The sequence below is a fragment of the Tachysurus fulvidraco genome, chromosome 4 (genome assembly GCF_022655615.1).
Source record: "Tachysurus fulvidraco isolate hzauxx_2018 chromosome 4, HZAU_PFXX_2.0, whole genome shotgun sequence".
In the NCBI taxonomy this organism is placed as follows: domain Eukaryota; kingdom Metazoa; phylum Chordata; class Actinopteri; order Siluriformes; family Bagridae; genus Tachysurus; species Tachysurus fulvidraco.
The window spans coordinates 30,103,096-30,125,595 of NC_062521.1; the positions used below are offsets into that span (position 1 = coordinate 30,103,096).

Genomic DNA, 22,500 nt, shown 5'->3' on the forward strand with positions numbered 1-22,500 from the left:
CATTTTTTTGCCTTGAGAGAGAGGAAAGGAAGGCTGGTGAGGAAACCGCTGTTTATAGCTGCTCTAGTGTACGTGACAAAGGGAACTAAGTGGTTTCATGGATCCATAACATTAAATGTAAAAGAATAAATGAATAAAAATTTTACTCATTGAAGATTGCTGTGGTAAAAGAGGAATAAAACACTTGAGCAAATTATGTTAAAGGAAAATAAGCAACACTAGAGAGGCAACAGTGACTCTGTCTCACCCATGACACCATGATGCCTTTCCCATAACTGTCTCATAGAAGTAAGTCACAGGAATAGATTTAATTTGCACTAACAAGTAATTAATTAAACAATGAATGAATGAATGAATTGATTGATTCATCTTCTACCGCTTTTCCGAACTTCTCGGGTCACGGGGAGCCTGTGCCTATCTCAGGCGTCATCGGGCATCGAGGCAGGATACACCCTGGACGGAGTGCCAACCCATCACAGGGCACACACACACTCTCATTCACACACACTCACATACACTACGGACAATTTTCCAGAGATGCCAATCAACCTACCATGCATGTCTTTGGACCGGGGGAGGAAACCGGAGTACCCGGAGGAAACCCCCGAGGCACAGGGAGAACATGCAAACTACACACACACGAGGCGGAGGTGGGAATCGAACCCCCAACCCTGGAGGTGTGAGGCGAACGTGCTAACCGCTAAGTCGCCGTGCCCCCCCTGCAGTAACAATATTTTGAAAACAATTAAAAATTGATTACATAAAAATGCTTTCTTATAAAAGACCTAAAAGACTTCAAAATTTTATAAGTAACCATTTATTTACCATTTTGACTCCAGTGTCAGTGTTTCGTAACACCGATGCTAACAGAAGTGCTAACAGAAGTGCTAACAGAAGTGCTAACAGAAGTGCTAACAGTGTCCAGGATATTTCAGCTACATTAAATATGTAAATCTAAATAAATGTAACAAAATCTTCTGCAGTGAATAAAGGTGTAGCCCCTGTGAGTTGTTGTGGTGTACGTGGAATGAAACACTCTGTGGTGCTAATCTCTAAATGACTAACTGCAGATATCACACCACTCAGCCATTACAACTATATTCAGTTCCAATTCTCTGACAGGCTGCAGATAGAAATAAAGTGTTTACTGAGCGGCTGTAGTACAGATTCATGCTAACGTTTAATTAGCAGCAAAGAAAGTCTACAGACAGACAGACACACACTTACACACACACACACTTACACGCACACACACACACACACACACACACACACACACACACACACACACACACACACATACTTACACACACAGACACACACACACACACACACACACACACACACAGACAAACAGACACACACACACACACACACACACACACACATACTTACACACACACACACTTACACACACACACTTACACACACACACATACACACACACATACACTTACACACACATACACACACACACACACACTTACACACATACACTTACACACACACACACACACACACACACACTACGCACATACACTTCACACACACAAACACATTTTACACACTACACACTTGCACACGCACACATTACACACACACACACTAAAAAGGGGGAAGTCGTAGCCTAATGGTTAGAGAGTTTGACTCCTAACCCTAATATAGGTATGGAGTCCCGTGCCGGCAATACCACGACTGAGGTGCCATTGAGCAAGGCACCGAACCCCCACAACTGCTCCCCGGGTGCCGCAACGTAAATGTCTGTCCACTGCTCCGGGTGTGTGTTCAAGGTGTGTGTGTGTGTGTGTGTGTGTGTGTGTGTGTGTGTGTGTGTGTGTGTGTGTGTGTGTGTGTGTGTGTGTGTGTGTGTGTGTGTGTTCACTGCTCTGTGTGTGTGTGTGTGTGTGTTCACTGCTCTGTGTGTGTGTGTGTGTGTGTGTGTGTGTGTGTGTGTGTTCACTGCTCTGTGTGTGTGTGTGTGTGTGTGTGTGTGTACTTTGGATGGGTTAAACAGAAAACAAATTCTGAGTACGGGTCACCTTACTTAGCCGTATGTCACGTCACTTTCACTACACACATGCACACACACACAGACAGACAAACAGATACACTACACACAAACACTAAACATACAAACACATACACACAAACACACCACACACACACATACACACACACACATACACACAAATACACACGTCTGCATACTTAAATGTATATAAAAAAAAAGATACACAAAAGCAAACTTTTTGACCCACAATAACAGATAAACTACATTTACATCATCATAAAGACATCATGCTAAAGGCTAATGAGTTAACGTCTACATTCTGTACTGTACGATGTGATCTGTAAGGTGACTGATGGTGGAGTGATTAGTGATGCTGTGAAGATATCAGACATCGTTACATCAGTAGTCACGGAAGCGTACGCTCGATTTCTAACATCATGAAGGTCACATGTTCTAGATCTTATATATCACCATCTCTCAGATATATGCTCAGTATATTCAGAGGAAACATCAGTAAAGGTGAAGAGAAGGAAGAGAAGGAGGAGCGAGAGAAATGAGAGAGACGAGCAGAAAGATTTGAAGTGTCACCTGCTGCAATGTAAAGACTGAGACTGTTGTCCCTTGTGGCTGCGACCTGTCCGGTTTATTTTTTAATACAAATGAAATAACACACTAATCTGTGCTCTGCTCTGCACTGCTAACGTCGCTACACTATAAATAGTTCAGCTTCTTTATGTTCTATTCTACGGCTAGCTTATAAAATGTTTTAGGTGTCAATGAACGTGTTGTTTTAAGGAGAAAATATACATCACTCATCACAGTTCACTAGTTTTTCCCTGCTCTCTGGATCAAACTTACACACATGACATTGTGATGGTTTACGTCACCTTACAAACATGACATCGTGATGGTTTACGTCACCTTACAAACATGACATCGTGACGGTTTACGTCATCTTACAAACATGACATCGTGACGGTTTACGTCATCTTACAAACATGACATCGTGACGTTTACGTCATCTTACAAACATGACATCGTGACGGTTTACGTCACCTTACAAACGTGACATCTTGATGGTTTACGTCACCTGACCAACGTGACATCGTGATGGTTTACGTCACCTTACAAACATGACATCGTGATGGTTTACGTCACCTTACAAACGTGACATCTTGATGGTTTACGTCACCTGACCAACGTGACATCGTGATGGTTTACGTCACCTTACAAACATGGCATCGTGATGGTTTAACGTCACCTTACAATCATGACATCGTGATGGTTTACGTCACCTTACAAACATGACATCCTGATGGTTTAACGTCACCTTACACACATGACATCGTGATGGTTTACATCACCTTACAAACATGACATCGTGATGGTTTACGTCACCTTACAAACATGACATTGCGATGGTTTACGTCACCTTACAAACATGACACTGTGATGGTTTACGTCACCTTACAAACATGACATCCTGATGGTTTACATCACCTTACACACATGACACTGTGATGGTTTACGTCACCTTACAAACATGACATCCTGATGGTTTACGTCACCTTACAAACATGACACCGTGATGGTTTACGTCACCTTACAAACATGACATCGTGATGGTTTACGTCACCTTACAAACATGACATCGTGATGGTTTACGTCACCTTACAAACGTCACATCTTGATGGTTTACGTCACCTGACCAACGTGACATCGTGATGGTTTAACGTCACCTTACAATCATGACATCGTGATGGTTTACGTCACCTTACAAACATGACATCCTGATGGTTTACGTCACCTTACAAACATGACATCGTGATGGTTTACGTCACCTTACAAACATGACATCGTGATGGTTTACGTCACCTTACAAACATGACATCCTGATGGTTTACGTCACCTTACACACATGACACTGTGATGGTTTACGTCACCTTACAAACATGACATCCTGATGGTTTACGTCACCTTACAAACATGACACCGTGATGGTTTACGTCACCTTACACACATGACATTGTGACGGTCACCTTACTCATCAGTACAACAGCGTTTTGGTGTCACTGATGAACAAAGTCAGACATTTTGATATTTAGGGAATAAAAACACAACACTGCTGTACAAAAAGTTTTCTGGAATAAACTTGTAACTTTAGGCAATTTTATTATTATTCATATTTCAGATCATTTTAAAGCCGTGTCGTTGAAATAAATATTTTGGAACCGTAATAGACAAACAAGTTAATAACTAATGAAATGCATGATTTGTGCAACATGTAATTATTTACATTCTTCACAATTGCGTTATTTGATTAAATTAATTTTACATATCACACTTAATTTTATTTATTTTTTTTATTTAATAAATTCCAGACCAAAATAATCCTTTAAAATTGTTTTGGTTCAATAAAAAGAAAAACATACTTTTTTAGGGAGTTTTTATTTTAAGATGAACACCTGAGTGAGTTACAGGAATTAAAAGCTAAGTGCAATTATAGTGTAAATCTAATCTGAGGGAGATTGGATCGGTCTGATTTCTACAGTCACTGCACCTTTATAATATGTGAGTAAAAGAATTGACATTGAGAAACTCACTAGCTGCAGTGATTATCTAGGAAAGAGCTATTTGAACTGATATTACACCATATTTTACACACAGTACACGTGTTGTGTAACTATGTCACACAACACAGAAATCAAATTTCAGATACTTTAGGAGTTTGAAGAATTGTACAATATCGTCCCGGTTTATGCTACAGAATGAGAAAATATGTAAAGCTCCTTTATTTGTATTGTTATGGCGTAATTTATCCAGTAGAGGGAGACACACTAGCGTAAAATCCTTAAAGTAAAAATCCCTTAAAGTTCACTGTGATTGTTTTTGTAGTTCTGTAAAGTTGGAACTCGTGTGTTAGCGTACTAACGTGGACTAAAGCGGATCAGCTGGGGTTTATTTAGCTCTCTCTTTTCTTTCTCTCTCTCTCTCTCTCTCTCTCTCTCTCTCTCTCTCTCTCTCACACACACACACACAGAAGACACACACACAGACAGACACACACACACACACACTCTCTCTCTCACACACACAGACACAAACACACACACACAGAGACACACACACAGGCACAGACACACACACAGGCACAGACACACACACAGGCACAGACACACACACAGGCACAGACACACACAGACACACCCACACTCACATACACACACACACAGACACACACACACAGACACACCCAGACACACACAGACACACAGACGCACACTCACACAGACACACACGCACACTCACACAGTCACACACACACAAACACATTTTACACACTACACACTTGCGCACACACACACACAGTAGTTGTTTATTTGCGTAGTTTGCGTGCCTCCTTCTTTCCTGCTGCTCTTCTTCTTCTCGTGGGTTTCATGGCCTTGCGAGCAGGCAGAGTCTGGAGAGTCTCAGCTGTCTTGTTGGACCAGTACAGAACATCCTGCAGAACCTGGAGGATCCATTTCTTCAAAGCAAACACTCCACTATCCACCAACTCCTTTGCCTTATAAACACACACACACGCACACACACACACACACACAGTTATGCTTCACTTTTTATTATTTTTTTATTCAATTTTTTTGGTATAGTTTTAAGAATGTATATTAAAAACAACAGGGTTATCACTTAAATGCAGTATATTTGTTGTATCTTTTATGAATATATTAATTCAGATTTTATACCCAACTGAATGTAACTTCAAGGATATAAATAAATTTCCATGATGTAAGATGTTAGAAATAAATCGGAGTATTTATCCCAGTACCTCAGCGTCACACCTCTTTCCCCCCACCAGGAGGTGCTCTGTGCTGGACACCAGGTAGTTCAGTCGCTCTCTCACAGTCTTTCTCTGTTTTGAGTATTCATCCTCAGGTCTTTCGGGGAAGACGGCATCCTCGTGGGTTATGGCTTTGTCCAGCAGATGGAGACACTTTCGAAGAGCCGCCTGCAGGAAGCAGATTTTGTCAGAGCGGGAGAGTTGAGATGTTAATGGAGGGATGGACACCAACTGTGACCCGGACACAGAGTTAGACATCAGAGATTCACGAGCAGTCTGGAAAAGGAGGAAGAACACAGGACAGCAGATGTGATTAAAATCAGAACTAGTTAGAGTGGTTGAATTACCTTACTGCCCTGCTGAGGCAGGAAATCCAGACATCCATATCTGGGCATATATATATAAAATCCCTGTCTTTTATGTTTTTAGGTTTCGGCATATCCTAGATGGTGTATTCTAGCACATTCTCTTATTGTTAATTAATAAGAAAATAAAGTGGACACGGTGGCTTAGTGGTTAGCACATTCGCCTCACACCTCCAGGGTCGGGGGTTCGATTCCTGCCTCCGCCTTGTGTGTGTGGAGTTTGCATGTTCTCCCCGTGCCTCGGGGGTTTCCTCCGGGTACTCCGGTTTCCTCCCCGGTCCAAAGACATGCATGGTAGGTTGATTGACATCTCTGGGGAAATTGTCCGTAGTGTGTGAGTGTGTGAGTGAATGAGAGTGTGTGTGTGCCCTGTGATGGGTTGGTACTCCGTCCAGGGTGTATCCTGCCTCGATGCTCGATGACGCCTGAGATAGGCACAGGCTCCCCGTGACCCGAGAAGTTCAGATAAGCGGTAGAAGATGAATGAATAAAGCGCACAAGGGTTACTACTACATCATCTTTAACCCAGAAGAGTTCATACCTCTCGAAGGTCTCACTGACTTTAATTGTAGACTGTCCTCGACGTCCTCCATATCATTCACATGCGTCCATGGTTCGATGCTACTGACAGTAAGTTCTTTTTAGAAATGTGTTCAGTAGTTAATGAGCTGAGATACTAAACAGAACAAATCCATTTAGGTATTTAAAAGCCAGCCGTTGTTAAGCCACTCCTTAAGAAACCACATGTTGATTCCAAGCTCTAGGATCACAGCACACGTCTCCAACAGGTCATTACAGATCAAATATTCAGCAGATGTTTCTCACCCAATACCAACTCAGATTGTGATTATGATCCTGCTTTGATTCCGATTCTGATTCTGTACCATAGACCTGAATGTTACACAGAAATACCGACCATATTTGCTTGATAGACTTTCGAAGATTAACATGGCATCCCTCAAGGTTCGTTTCTGGGTCCCGTATTAATCTCGCTTTAGTCAAGAAGCTGCTCTACATGACCTTTAGAAACTAGTGCAAGCCTTTCTAACATCTAGATCGGACTATTACACCATGTCACTGGCTGCCATTTTAAAGGAAACCTCCAACCTATATCACTTTACATGTTTACACTCATCATTCAATTTATTAGGAACACCTTAAGGGGGAAGTCGTGGCCTAATGGTTAGAGAGTCCGACTCCTGACCCTAAGGTTATGGGTTCGTGTCACGGGCCGGCAATACCACGACTGAGGTGCCCTCGAGCAAGGCACCGAACTCCCCCAACTGCTCCCCGGGCGCCGCAGCATAAATGTCTGTCCACTGCTCTCTGGGTGTGTGTTCACGGTGTGTGTGTGTTTACGGGTCACCTTACTTAGCCGTACGTCACGTCACTTTAACATTTGTGCTGAGATACAGTTAGCCAATCATATCGCGATAGTCCACAAGATCATGCAGGGGCAGGTCAAGAGCTTCAGTCTGATGTCTGTGTGTTAGATGTGCTGCATTGGGTTTGTCAGAAACTGCTGATCTCCTGCTAGGATTTTCACACAATAGTCTCTAGAGTTTACACAGAATAGTGCGGAAAAAAGAAAAGAACAAAAAAAACACTGAGTGAGAGACAGATCTGTGGGTGGAAAAATCTTGATGATGAGAGAACTCAGAGGAGAATTGTCAGATTATTTTGAGCTGCGAGGAAGTCTCTCTTACCCACCAGAACCTCCACTATACGGTATCTCCCCTTCCTCTGTAGTATCTGGCACTCTTTAATCTCTTCCTGATCCTGACTTCTGCTCCTCACTACCCATACATACTTTCCTCTCCTCTCTTGCCTCAACCACACACCCTCTTTGTCCTCTGTCCACTAAACCAGGAAGACATCTTGTTCTGCTTCTTGGCTGTCAGATGTGATGCACAGCAGAGAGAAAGTGTAAGAAATCACAACTCAATGCAGATCTTTCCTCTTAATGTACACTCGTGGGCAAATTCTCATCAAACGTAACTCCTGTCGAGAGGAAAAGCTTAAAGTTTCTGCACGATATCTTCTCTTCACTACACTACTTAACCCCTGGCTCCACCTGCTTCATCATCCCTGACTGCTGAAGACTTCTGCCAGACTTCCACATGTGCTCGGACTACACCTACTTTTCACAGTCAGGATTCTCCTACTCCTGCTCTGGATCCATCAGACATCAGGAACTACAGACCGGTATCACTTCTCTCTTTTCTTTTAAATTCTTGAACACATTGCCCTTTTGGATGTCTCTGAGAAACTACATGCTGCTAGATCAGCCAAACTGTCACCCGTCCTCATCCTCCTTGACCTTTCAGCAGCGTTTGATACGGTCAACCACAAGACTCTCTTATCCACCCATTTGCGGATCAGCTTGGGAATGGTTCGCTTCCTACCTGGCGTCCCACAGGGCTCAGTACTTGGTCCTCTTCTTTTCTCCCTGTATACTCACTCTCTTGGTGAAGTTATTTCCTCACATGGGTTCTCTTACCACTGCTATGCTGATGATACACAACTTATCTTCTCTTTCCCACCCTCAGATACCACAGCTTCTAATCGGATCTCAGCATGTCTGGGAGAAATATCATCATGGATGACTGCTCATCAGTTAAAGTTCAATCCTAGCAAAACTGACCTGCTGATCATCAGGTGATTTATCCCCAGGTCATGACCTTGTTATATCCTTGCATGACGCTCTGATCTCACCTTCAGCCACAGCTCACAACCTTGGGGTAACCATGGACCATCATCAACTGCCCTTTTCCTCACATGTTGCTAACGTGACTCGCAGCTCTATCTGGCAGGTCTACCTATGGTCTACCTATGGTCTACCTCATCACTCCTCACACTGCACCTCACTCCCTCAGATCCACCAGCACTACTCGGCTGGTCCCACCATCTCTCAGGGTAAGATGGAGGTTTACAACAAGACTCTTTTCTGAAGTGGTGGAATGAACCCCTAGATGTCCTGAACATAGTGTTAGGTTGATGGCATCCTAAGTCTGTAACCTAATGTTAATGTATTCATCGATAGACACTTCAAAGCACTTCTGTATGTCGCTCTGGATAAGAGAGTCTGCCTAATGCCATAAACGTATGTCTACAGTAACTCGTACAATCATGCTGTACATCGGTGGTGAGCAAAAGAACCTTGAGGTGGATGAGGTACAACAGCAGAAGACCGCCCCAGGTTCTGCTCCTGCAGGCATAAACAGGAATCTGAAGCTCATGAGCACAGACTCATCCACATCCGTCAAGATGAAGAAATCCCCTGGACTTTTTCCAGTCTTCGGCTGTTTAGTTTCTGTGTGTGCGCCTAGGATCGTGTCAGCTTCCTGAGCTCGGCTTTTAGCTCCTCCAAAAAATAAAAGCTTCTTTCATCATTTTTTTATTTTCCGGTGAAGTTGCATCGCTCTTTTTAGGTGAAGCAAGAGCTACCCGTGGAACTGGGAAGTCATGGCCTAATGGTTAGAGAGTCTGACTCCTAACCCTAAGGTTGTGGGTTCAAGTCTCGGCCGGCAATACCACGACTGAGATGGCGTTGAGCGAGGCACCGAACTCCCCAAACTGCTCCCTGGGTGCCGCAGCATAAATGGCTGCCCACTGCTCTGGGTGTGTGTTCACGTTGTGTGTGTGTTCACGTTCACGTTGTGTGTGTTCACTGCTGTGTGTGTGCACTTTGGATGGGTCAAATGCAGGGAACGAATTCTGACTGGGTCACCGTACTTAGCCGTACGTCACGTCACAATTATTCCAGGAACTCTTCCCAGGAACTCCTTAATGAACAACACTTATTCCCACTCAGAGGAATGAGTAAGCAGTTTCTGAGCAGCACACACAGCTCGGGTCAGGGGGGAGTATAGAAGACCAGGATGTGTGGCAAGTGATAAGTCACTGATAAAGAATTTAGAGCCTCTCACACACACACACACACACACACACACACACACACACACACACACACACACACACACACACACACATACATTGTTATAAGTAGACTGCACGTTGAGTATTAGGAGAGTGAAAACTATCTTTAATTACGAATGAAAGAGAAAGCACAGGAGGGGTAGTAATTTATTCTTCATGTCCTGACTAGAACAGACCTATAAAGTGTGTGTGTGTGTGTGTGTGTGTGTGTGTGTGTGTGAATTACAGCTACATTGTTGTAATTCCAAACCTGCTCTTACGCTCCAGGCTACTACCCCATGTAACCCTGACACTCTGGCATTTAGGTACTGGGAACAGGGGAGTGGTTTGATCATCAGCACATAAGCGTAAACACGTTTGTTTACAGCAACCCTGAACGCCGCAGCAGAACCGAACCGATACCTGAGCCAAAGAAAGCGAGTGGGATATGGAGAGATGATGTGCAGAATGAAGTTCCTTATTTCCCAAGTGTTTACTGTGTTCACTGCGTACACAAACACACACAAACACACACTCGACACACACACTATTTATCCATTAATTTTTCCTGCGCAATAAGATTCCCTTTGAGAACGATCGTTCTACACACCGAGATACATTCAGGGGCCGAGGACAGGACGTGCAGAAACGTCCTGTGAGTAAATATGTGACGAGGATGATGTTATATTCTTCATCTCCATGTTCCATTTCTGTTATGTCACTTTTTCCTTCTGTAAACTCAACAGAATCCAGTTAGAGCCGAGATAAGCTGCTAAAACTCCCAGTACCTAGGTTTAGTGTTCAGTCTAATGTCGTATTCTTTATTATTGGGTGTCAGATCGGTCGTGTTCTGCTGTGTTCGTGTTTCTTTTCGAACAGAGGGAAAAGAATCACAGGACAGAAGGACAGAAGGACAGATCCCCTCCTTCTCATCCCCTGTGACAGGTGGTAGATTGTCCTCAGCTGTGCCGTCTTTACGGTCATAAGTGAAGCCGTATGATGGCAAGAACAGGTTCGGAAAACAACTCTTTCCCCCAAGAGCTTTCTCCAGAACGCTGGCTTTGTCCTGTCCGGTGTCCAGTGTCCAGTGTCCAGTGTGTTAGTTACTAATGTTACCAGTTCCCTTCATCAGTCCTTTCTTTTCTTTGTGTTTCTTTTGTTACTACTGTAGTAGCGAATATGTTTGCCATCTCGATGGTTGCTTATGTGTTTATGTGGAGATTGTACGGAGGTCAGTGACATTTTTGTTTATCTGAGTTTTCTCCTGTTTTGTGGCCAGAAGCGAAGCGTTCATTTTGTTTTTGTTTAGTTAGATGTTTTACTACCCCAGATAGATTGCTTTGTGTTTGTTACTTTGGCCTTGACCCCCACCTGAAGGTCTCATCATTATGTGGGATGTTGTGGCCCTTAACCCTCAATTGCTCCGGTGTATAAACTTAAATAATAAAGTCACTCTGGATAAGAGTGTCTGCTAAATGTTGTTATTTTTGTTGTTATTATAATAATAATTATTATTATTCATTCATTCATTCATCTTCTACCGCTTATCCGAACTTCTCGGGTCACGGGGAGCCTGTGCCTATCTCAGGCGTCGAGGCAGGATACACCCTGGATGGAGTGCCAACGCATCACAGGGCACACACACACTCTCATTCACACACACACTCACACACTACGGACAATTTTCCAGAGATGCCAATCAACCTACCATGCATGTCTTTGGACCGGGGAGGAAACCGGAGTACCCGGAGGAAACCCCCGAGGCACGGGGAGAACATGCAAACTCCACACACACGAGGAGGAGGCGGGAATCGAACCCCCGACCCTGGAGGTGTGAGGCGAATGTGCTAACCACTAAGCCACCGTGTCCCCATAATTATTATTATTATTATTATTATTAGTAGTAGTAGTAGTAGTAGTAGTCGTATATTGTCTGATTTTAGAGTTGTAAATAAAAATCTTGAAGGTACTTTGCTCTTGCTGTCTCATGGATCTTTTTATTATCTTTAATAAGTTTTTTTTCTTGTTGCTTCCACGTACATCTCTATACTAATGTGGAACATAAGGTGAGTTACATAAACCTCCTCACGTACAAAACGAGCACCTGTCATGACCGAAAGTGAACCTGTGCTGAAGATTGGTCTGTGATTAGAAAGAGGACACTTAGAATGTTTTGTTTCTTTTCATGTTCCCACTTATGATGAGTGCCATGAGCAGATCTATTTACAGTCTGAAGCATGAAGAACAAATCCGTACTTATTCCTCCAGTCGATCGTCATCGTGTCCTTTCTTTTTAAATTAAGGCCACGGTTGTTCGAAAACTGCCTTCTTCCTCACGTAACGTCTCCAGCCATGTAGCTAGCGTCTGGTCCGCCGAATTACTTTTCATCTAAATAATTTACCACAACAGAAGCTTTGCTGGTTCATGTGAAAAAAAATGGAGTCACTGAACTACAGACAGATTTGGAAGACTGACAGGAAGACGGTGGCCTACAGGACAAATGGCCGCTGGCGTTTTGGGAATCGGCCGCTACAATCTCTTAGATAATTCTGACTTTCTATAATTCTGAGTTTTAGTTTCCAAAATAAATTATGATGCCTGATGCTATGACATCAACACGGTAGCTAAACCTGCTATATTACGTCTTTACTTATAACCGACTAATTCTTGTCCAGGCCAGAAAGATGATTCGGCTAGCAATGTTGTGAGAAATAACTATCAAAACTATAAATAAATAAATAAATAAATAAATAAATAAATGTCAGGTTTGGGTTCACCACGTTCGCCCATTTAGATTTTTAAAATGATAGCAAATCTCAGTAGGTCATAAGTTAGCTGCTAATATCTTACCACTCTTCAAGAAAAACGTTGCATCTGCTAACGTTGCATCTCAAGGCATCTCATTAGATCTGATCAGATTCTGTTTATTTTATTTTATTTAACATGTTTGTTTTGGCCCAACGTCTGATCTAATACCGCCGCGAGGTTCCAGCTCCATCTGAATCAACAATACTCTTTACAATACTGACTGTTTGTGGCTACATCCATGAAAATGTTTCAGTAAATAAAACTAGCTACGACCAACAATAATCATCACAGTATGTCTGCATTCGGTATTTAAACCTGAAGGGGGCGTGGCCTAAATTGGCTGAGCTTTCCTTCTTTCCTTGCTATCAGATACAAACACTACCACTCCACCTTGGAAACAGTGAATAAGGCCGGGAGAAAAACAAACAGTTGTAGAAGTGTGAGCAGTGTGAGCATGATGAGCATGGTGTAAGTCCATGTCCACCAGTCAGCAGGAAGGGCAGTTCTAACACCCTGACACATAAACAACCCTCTCCACATACCCGAGCTGACTGTTGCTCAGGCTTGGCTAGTGCTGCTCTGACAGACAGGGAGAGAGAAAAAATCTAGAACTCTTAATCTCCAGAAAAGCAGGACGAATTAAACCCAGTGATCTCTGAGCTGGTTTTATTCCCCAGTGGGATCCTGACCAGGCAGTTACTAAAGATGAATGAATGAACAGCAGGAAAAAACAAACAAACAAACCCTTCACGTGTGCGTTATCTGTTCACTCTCAGTGATGTTCTCGTGTTCGGCTACAGTATTATAAACACTACTACTGTATATAACACAATCAGAATGTTCTTTAAATACAAGGAGCAGTAAACAGTGATGAATCATGAGAACCGTGTAAAACAGAGCACTTACGTATAAGTCCAGTAACTGGGTGCAGTCTCTGTGCAGCAGCCTGGCCAGAGCCACCGTTTTGTCCTCTGGAGCCATTCAATTAAACTTACTGTTTATTTCTTTACTCACTCTGGGAGGTTTACGAAAGATGACGTAGGTTTATAAGCGGTTATAGGAGTTAAACCATCTTTAAACAAGATTTCTGACTGGTTGTTTTGTCTGTCGCACGCAGCTGAGTTACTTTCCTAAACTCCCAGGTCCATTCATTAAATTACAGTGTGTTTTAAAGTGTACAGCTGCTCCGCCCTCTGTCTCTCTCTCTCTCACACACACACACACACACACACACACACACACACACACACACACACACACACACACACACACACACACACACACACACACACACACACACACACACACACGCTCGCTCGCTCGCTCGCTCTCTCTCTCTCTCTCTCTCTCTCTCTCTCTCTCTCTCTCTCTCTCTCCCTTAGTCTCTCGCTCACCCCCCCCAGTCTCTCTCTCTCTACCTCTCTCAGTCTCATACTCCCTCTCTCTCCCCCTTCACCTCTCCCTCTCTCTCCCCCTTCACCTCTCCCTCTCCCTCTCTCATGCCTGTATGTACAAAGGACACAGTACAGAACAGAAAGAGGATTGAAGGCGGAAACAAAACAAAAATTCCACTGGGATTAAGCAATTTTCGCTCGTGCGCCTCAACTGTGGTTGCTTGGCAACGACACTGAACTTTTTTTTTTTTTACACAAGTCTTGAAAGTACTATAAATAAGATTAAAAAAAAAAAAAAACAACTCTCATTTAAGCAGTAAAAGCAGGATTCGCCCTTAGCATTTCGGTACGTCACTGTGTCCGCCATCTTGAGTGGGTCAAAGGTTCCTGGTGAACTCAGTGTGTTTGTACACAAGAGTTTGTTTGTACACAAGAGTGTGTTTGTACACAATAATGTGTGTGTACACAAGAGTGTGTTGGTACATGAGTGTGTGTTTGTACACAATAGTTTGTTTGTACACAATAATGTGTGTGTACACAAGAGTGTGTTGATACACGAGAGTGTGTTGGTACACAAGAGTGTGTGCTTGTACACAAATGTGTGTTTGTACACAAATGTGTGTTTGTACACAAGAGTGTGTTGGTACACAAGAGTGTGTGGGTACACAAGAGTGTGTGTTTGTACACAAGTGTGTGTTTGTACACAAGTGTGTGTTTGTACACAAGAGTGTTTATACACACAAGAGTGTTTATACACACAAGAGTGTTTATACACACGAGTGTGTTTATACACACGAGTGTGTTTGTACACAAGAGTGTGTTTGTACACAAGTGTGTTTGTACACAAGTGTGTTTGTACACAAGAGTGTGTTTGTACACAAGAGTGTGTTTGTACACAAGAGTTAGAATTGACAGTGACTTGGGCCCACACATACCCTGTTTAGATGTTTAGAACTTTACAATAACCAGTCCGCCATCATATACCTTGTCCAGCCATGCTTCAATTGTAGTGTGTTTGTACACAAGAGTGTGTTTGTACACAAGAGTGTGTTTGTACACAAGTGTGTGTTTGTACACAAGAGTGTGTTTGTACACAAGTATGTTTGTACACACACTGTTCATCTCACTGTAGATACACTACATGTCTGAATGTACATCATCACACCTGTACGTGCCTGCACGTGTTACCACACAATGTGTGTGTGTGTGTGTGTGTGTGTGTGTGTGCGTGTGTGTGTTATATTTTAGCTAAGATGTAAAACACATTCTCTCACAGCTTGTGCTTTAGTTTCCTCTGATTCAGAGTCAGACACAGATTTAGGACTCAATGCTCAGAGATTTCTCTTACAATGCAACAGTAAAATAAGTCACTACATTTAAACAAACATATAAATAACATTAATATCTAACATATATATATATATATATATATATATATATATATATATATATATATATATATACTATATAAACACAACTTTAATTTAACACTTGTTTACTTTTAAATATTGGTTTAGGTTTATAGCTCAATTGATTTGAATTGAACAACATAAGCATTAATAACAAAGCTTAAACCCTTCTTTAGGAGTGTCAGGAAATAGGTTTGTAGGATTCTAATGACCACCAGCCTCACGGTGGCGCTAATGCGCATGCGTCAGCACTGCTAAAGAGGACAGAAGAACAAAGAAGTTCCGCATTAACAGGAACTTGACGGATAAAGAGATCTGTGGTGTAAACACGATCATTATAAACATAAGCAGTGATGAACTCGCTGGTGGGATACAGAGTGTCATCTGACTCTGAGGATGAAGAGGGGACACAGAGCACAGCAGCACAGTGAGTACAGGAGCAGCACATATACACTGTGCTATGTGTCTAATGAACTGTTATTAGGAGCTTATAACCTGTACATACTCTGTATCATACACAGTGTGTGTCTAGTTATATAGTGTCTATATACTAGTTATAGTTATATACTGTCTATATACTAGTTATAGTTATATAGTGTCTATATACTAGTTATAGTTATATAGTGTCTACATACTGGTCATAGTTATATACTGTCTATATACTAGTTATATAGTGTCTATATACTAGTTATATAGCGTCTATATACTAGTCATAGTTATATAGTGTCTATATACTAGTTATATAGCGTCTATATACTAGTCATAGTTATATAGTGTCTATATACTAGTTATAGTTATATAGTGTCTATATACTAGTTATAGTTATATAGTGTCTATATACTAGTTATAGTTATATAGTGTCTATATATTAGTTATAGTTATATAGTGTCTACATACTGGTCATAGTTATATACTGTCTATATACTAGTTAGTTTTATACTGTCTATATACTAGTTATAGTTATATAGTGTCTATATACTAGTTAGTTTTATACTGTCTATATACTAGTTATATAGTGTCTATATACTAGTTAGTTATATAGTGTCTACATACTGGTCATAGTTATATAGTGTCTATATACTAGTTATAGTTATATAGTGTCTATATACTAGTTATATAGCGTCTATATACTAGTCATAGTTATATAGTGTCTATATACTAGTTATATAGCGTCTATATACTAGTCATAGTTATATAGTGTCTATATACTAGTTATAGTTATATAGTGTCTATATACTAGTTATAGTTATATAGTGTCTATATACTAGTTATAGTTATATAGTGTCTATATATTAGTTATAGTTATATAGTGTCTACATACTGGTCATAGTTATATACTGTCTATATACTAGTTAGTTTTATACTGTCTATATACTAGTTATAGTTATATAGTGTCTATATACTAGTTAGTTTTATACTGTCTATATACTAGTTATATAGTGTCTATATACTAGTTAGTTATATAGTGTCTAAATACTAGTTATATAGTGTCTATATACTAGTTATAGTTATATACTGTCTACATACTGGTCATAGTTATATAGTGTCTATATACTAGTTATAGTTATATAGTGTCTATATACTAGTTATATAGCGTCTATATACTAGTCATAGTTATATAGTGTCTATATACTAGTTATATAGCGTCTATATACTAGTCATAGTTATATAGTGTCTATATACTAGTTATAGTTATATAGTGTCTATATACTAGTTATAGTTATATAGTGTCTATATACTAGTTATAGTTATATAGTGTCTATATATTAGTTATAGTTATATAGTGTCTACATACTGGTCATAGTTATATACTGTCTATATACTAGTTAGTTTTATACTGTCTATATACTAGTTATATAGTGTCTATATACTAGTTATAGTTATATAGTGTCTATATACTAGTTAGTTTTATACTGTCTATACACTAGTTATATAGTGTCTATATACTAGTTAGTTATATAGTGTCTAAATACTAGTTATATAGTGTCTATATACTAGTTATAGTTATATACTGTCTACATACTGGTCATAGTTATATAGTGTCTATATACTAGTTATAGTTATATAGTGTCTATATACTAGTTATATAGCGTCTATATACTAGTCATAGTTATATAGTGTCTATATACTAGTTATATAGCGTCTATATACTAGTCATAGTTATATAGTGTCTATATACTAGTTATATAGTGTCTATATACTAATAGTTATATATAGTGTCTATATACTAGTTATAGTTATATAGTGTCTACATACTGGTCATAGTTATATAGTGTCTATATACTAGTTATAGTTATATAGTGTCTACATACTGGTCATAGTTATATAGTGTCTATATACTAGTTAGTTTTATACTGTCTATATACTAGTTATATACTGTCTATATACTAGTTAGTTATATAGTGTCTATATACTAGTTATAGTTATATAGTGTCTATATACTAGTTATAGTTATATACTGTCTACATACTGGTCATAGTTATATAGTGTCTATATACTAGTTATAGTTATATAGTGTCTATATACTAGTTATATAGCGTCTATATACTAGTCATAGTTATATAGTGTCTATATACTAGTTATATAGCGTCTATATTCCAGTCATAGTTATATAGTGTCTATATACTAGTTATATAGCGTCTATATACTAGTCATAGTTATATAGTGTCTATATACTAGTTATATAGTGTCTATATACTAATAGTTATATATAGTGTCTACATACTGGTCATAGTTATATAGTGTCTATATACTAGTTATAGTTATATAGTGTCTATATACTATAGTTATATAGTGTCTACATACTGGTCATAGTTATATAGTGTCTATATACTAGTTATAGTTATATAGTGTCTACATACTGGTCATAGTTATATAGTGTCTATATACTAGTTATATAGCGTCTATATACTAGTCATAGTTATATAGTGTCTATATACTAGTTATATACTGTGTATAGTGTCTATATACTAGTTATAGTTATATATTGTCTATATACTAGTTATATAGTGTCACAGTTTTATATATATATAGTTACATACTAGTTATATAGTGTCTACATACTAGTTTTATACATGTGTATGTATATACAGTATATACAGTATAGCTATTAGTTATATACAGTATATATAGTGTCTACATATTATACTTATAGCTATTAGTTATGTAGACACTCAATATTAGTTATATTATTAGTACATAAACACGAAAAAAACTGAACTATGTTACAAGCAGAATCATGTTAAATGTACACTCCCGCCTTCAGGTATTAGACCACGCCCCTACCTGAATCTGATGCTCATGCAATGTTAGAAACCACATCAGTATGAGGTTTATCATCTGATACTATAAGATACTGATACTGAGGTTATACGTTTCTATTACTGTAATAAATATCTGTGCAGGATTGAGGAAAATGAGCCCAAACAGAAGAAATCATACAACTTCCTGGTGGAATCTGGATCAGCTTCCAGTGAGTCTGAGCCAGATGAAGAGCAGGAAGATGAACACGACCCAGTGAATGATCTCTCATCTCCTGAGCACCCAGTTCCTCCTTCAGTCAGTTCTGCTTCTAATAAACTGCCTTCTCCTGCTCTGGGACGGTTTTGTGTTCCAGTCGGCAGCAGCGTGTTTGCGAACCCTTTTAAAGAACGAGCAGAACAGAAACTCAACGTGCTCCAGAAACACGTCCCGCTCACATCCCACGCCCAGCCCTCACACATCGGCGGGAAGAAGGTGTGTGTGGCCTACAGGAAAAATGGCCGCTGCCGTTTCGGAATCCGTTGCAAATTTGCTCATGACAGCGACCTGCAGCAAAACGTAGCAGAACCTACGGACTCGGACTTGAACGACACTGCGACACACACTCCAGCCTGCAGGGAATCGGCTGTTGAGAGTAAACAAGTAGACAAGGAGGAGAATCAGAGCAGGAAGAAGAAGAACCGTGTGGGAGTGAGCGATAGTTTAATCCCTCCCAAACGGGCGCTGAAGCAGTACGCCATGCAGAGGGAAAACGGCTCACATTCACATACGTGAATCCAGGGTGTAAGAAATAAGATCTGAACTCAGGGTACAGGGTGTGATTAAAATTGCCCCAGGTGTGATGTGTGAGAGGCTGTGTGTAGTATTGTGTTTTCATCATTCTAGATATAACTCCTTCACTGAGACAGGGACACGGAGGCCACGCCTCCTTCACTGAGACTGGGACATGGAGGCCACGCTTCCTTCACTGAGACTGGGACACGGAGACCACGCCTCCTTCACTGAGACTGGGACAGGGAGGCCACGCCTCCTTCACTAAGACTGGGACACGGAGGCCAAACCATCAGAGACTGACACCTATAGTCCACACCTTCTTCACTGAGACTGGAACACAGAGGCCACATCCTCTTCACTGGGACTCAGAGGCCACGCCTCCTTCACTGAGCCTGACACCCAGAGGCCACACCTTTTTCACTGGGACACAGAGGCCACGCCTCCTTCACTGAGCCTGACACCCAGAGGCCACGCCTCCTTCACTGAGACACAGAGGCCACACCTTCTTCACTGAGACTGACACCCAGAGGCCACACCTTCACTGAGACACAGAGGCCACACCTTCTTCACTGAGACTGACACCCTGAGGCCACACCTCTTTCATGTTTTGTGTTGATTGCACCAAACATGATCAAAACATTATTTGTTCAGTACAAGACCGTTTGAACACGTCAGCCTCAGTATGCTGTAATATCTGGTGCAGCACTCAGTCATTATATTAGTCTATAATTCACTGACTATTTTTGTCTATACAACATTTCAGGACACAAGTATGATTACTGACCAACACTCTCTCAGTATGTCCAGTTCATTCAGTGAGTCAGATCATTTGACTCATCCCAGCAACTGACTCTCAATGACTATTTTTTTTAAGTTCCTGACTGAAACGTTTTCATGAAATTTGTCTGTAGAAGTGTTTTAAATAAACGACAGAGTTCTTGACCGACGATCATCTTGTGTATTAGTAAACTAACGCATGATCATTAAACACGGAACAGATTCATCTAGAACAAAAGACCAGAAGCCAAACAAAAGATTGAGCTGAGTTATGTAAGTGATCGCAGGTCCACCAAGCTGCTGGGCCCCTGAGCAAGGCCCTTAACCCTCAGTTGTTCTGTTGTATAAATTGAAATAAAAATGTAAGTCAGTTTGGATTCAGGAGTCTGTAAAGAAATGTAAATGATTGTCAGCATGAACAGCGACTGAAGAGGAGCAACGTTAGCTTCATACACACACTCTCACACACACACACACTCACGCACACATTCTCGCACACACACTCTCACGCACATTCTCACACACACTCTCAAACACACACACACTCACTCACACACACACACTCTCAAACACACATTCTCGCCCACACACACTCACGCACGCACACTCTCTCACACACTCACTCACTCACACACACACTCACACACAGAGAGACAGAGGAAGAGGAGTGTACACGTGTTTATTGTTCATGGTTAATAAGACTGAGGGATTTATAAACGCTGGAATCTGTTCAAATCTATTGTTTAGATATGTTTTTGCTGTATAGTGGACAGTGAGTTAAAACCAAAGTGTTATCGCACTATAACCTTCCGTATTCATTTCTATAACTGTCTAATTAAGGAATTAATTACAGGAACTAAGGTCACGTGTGAAGACGTTCATGAGACGACGATTAGTTCCGGGGACAAAGAGAGAGGACGACGTTTCCTCTTCTTCTGAGCTACAAACGCTAACGTTGCTCACGACTACAGAGTACAGCTAGCAGTTTAGCCGAACACTTCCTTTAACGTAACTGGGATAAGAGAGACATGTCGCTTTAATAAATTACCCCCCCACACCCCACACCCCCCAACACGATTAAAGAGAAAAACTTCCTACACTTCTGTTAGACTTCTATTAGTGGCCTGTTATAAGGTTATCATACGCAGTGTTCAGAGACTTACTAAAATTTACAGGAAGAAAGAATAAAAACCTACAAAAGGACTTAAAAAAAAAAAAAGAATGAAACCAAAATGAACAATTGGGAAAATCAAACAAAAAAAAGTCTCAAGACTAAGTGTTTATGTACAAAACAAATAAACCCCAACATTAAGACGACGTTGTGACACACGGACATCTAGAAACCTAGCGAAATTTAGTCTGTATATACGACAGATTTAAAGTCCTGTAGAGTTTTGATTCTGAGGAAGCTGACTGAGGAAGAGGAAGAGCACCTTTAGGACGTGTCAGGATTACAGCGACACAGGATCCCGGCGTTCCCAGCGGATGAAGGTTAATAGTTTTGCCTAGTTTTACATTTTCACACAGTAGCGTTTACTTTCTATCTTAAAAAGAAACAGAACTCATGAGACATGTTAAAACACTTAGCTAACCGCTAGCTATCCTACGTTTATCCGCTTGTCTGTTCTGTGGGTTGCCGTAGAAACAGTGCGTTTCTACGTCTGAAAAGATGTACGGAATCTCTGCAGTGTAATTCCGACGTGAGGTGACCGGCGTCCTCGTCTTTCCTCTGTAATTCGTTCCGAGCTGATGATCTTCCTCCTCTATATCAGTCTGTGTTGGATCGTTCCGTCTGAGCTGTCCGTCATGACCTGTGCCTCGCCGGCTCCGCCCTCTTCCCAAACCCCACCCACATTCCCAGTCCCACTCTCCCAGAGTGCCCCGCCCCCTTTCCTCTCAGCCAGAGGAGGAGGAGGAGGTGGAGGAGAGCAGGCAGAGGAA

At 40.9% G+C, this 22,500-nt stretch overlaps 3 protein-coding genes across 5 annotated transcripts in view; 1 reads left to right on the forward strand and 2 right to left on the reverse strand.

The window, feature by feature from the left end:
* Nucleotides 1-5,343: 5,343 nt before the first annotated feature.
* On the reverse strand, nt 5,344-14,214 carry cntf (ciliary neurotrophic factor). 2 transcript variants are annotated; one of them, XM_047811878.1, is made up of 3 exons: nt 13,851-14,214; nt 5,841-6,128; nt 5,344-5,576 (listed from the first exon to the last, which is right to left on the reverse strand). In XM_047811878.1, the coding sequence occupies exons 1-3, from the start codon at nt 13,923-13,925 to the stop codon at nt 5,388-5,390; spliced, it is 552 nt and encodes a 183-aa protein (XP_047667834.1). In that variant the 5' UTR covers nt 13,926-14,214; the 3' UTR covers nt 5,344-5,387. The 2 variants fall into 2 exon arrangements, with proteins under 2 accessions (XP_047667834.1, XP_047667835.1); XM_047811879.1 differs by lacking the exon at nt 13,851-14,214 and adding an exon at nt 6,759-7,008.
* A 1,787-nt stretch (nt 14,215-16,001) lies between these two features.
* si:ch211-113e8.11 lies at nt 16,002-20,219 on the forward strand. Its single transcript, XM_027157005.2, has 2 exons — nt 16,002-16,174; nt 19,152-20,219. Exons 1-2 carry the CDS (start codon nt 16,101-16,103, stop codon nt 19,780-19,782), a joined length of 705 nt encoding a protein of 234 aa, XP_027012806.1. The 5' UTR covers nt 16,002-16,100; the 3' UTR covers nt 19,783-20,219.
* Nucleotides 20,220-21,219: 1,000 nt separating this feature from the next.
* zfp91 (ZFP91 zinc finger protein, atypical E3 ubiquitin ligase) overlaps nt 21,220-22,500 on the reverse strand; it is a 9,038-nt gene continuing 7,757 nt past the window's right edge. For both annotated transcript variants that reach the window (XM_047812454.1, XM_047812453.1), the window contains exon 12: nt 21,220-22,500. This exon is cut by the window's right edge and continues 624 nt beyond it. In XM_047812454.1, coding sequence (XP_047668410.1) covers nt 22,323-22,500 — 178 coding nt within the window. In that variant the 3' untranslated portion in view covers nt 21,220-22,322.

What these genes read in the sequence shown, in the direction of transcription:
- cntf (XM_047811878.1), bottom strand. Translation starts at nt 13,925, where the DNA reads ATGGCTCCAGAGGACAAAACGGTGGCTCTGGCCAGGCTGCTGCACAGA. An exon ending in CCCAGTTACTGGACTTATAC is followed by an intron (nt 6,129 to 13,850) that starts GTAAGTGCTCTG and finishes CTCCTTTTCCAG; the next exon opens with ACTGCTCGTGAATCTCTGAT. An exon ending in GAAAGAGGTGTGACGCTGAG is followed by an intron (nt 5,577 to 5,840) that starts GTACTGGGATAA and finishes TGTGTTTATAAG; the next exon opens with GCAAAGGAGTTGGTGGATAG.
- si:ch211-113e8.11 (XM_027157005.2), top strand. Translation starts at nt 16,101, where the DNA reads ATGAACTCGCTGGTGGGATACAGAGTGTCATCTGACTCTGAGGATGAA. An exon ending in ACACAGAGCACAGCAGCACA is followed by an intron (nt 16,175 to 19,151) that starts GTGAGTACAGGA and finishes ATATCTGTGCAG; the next exon opens with GATTGAGGAAAATGAGCCCA.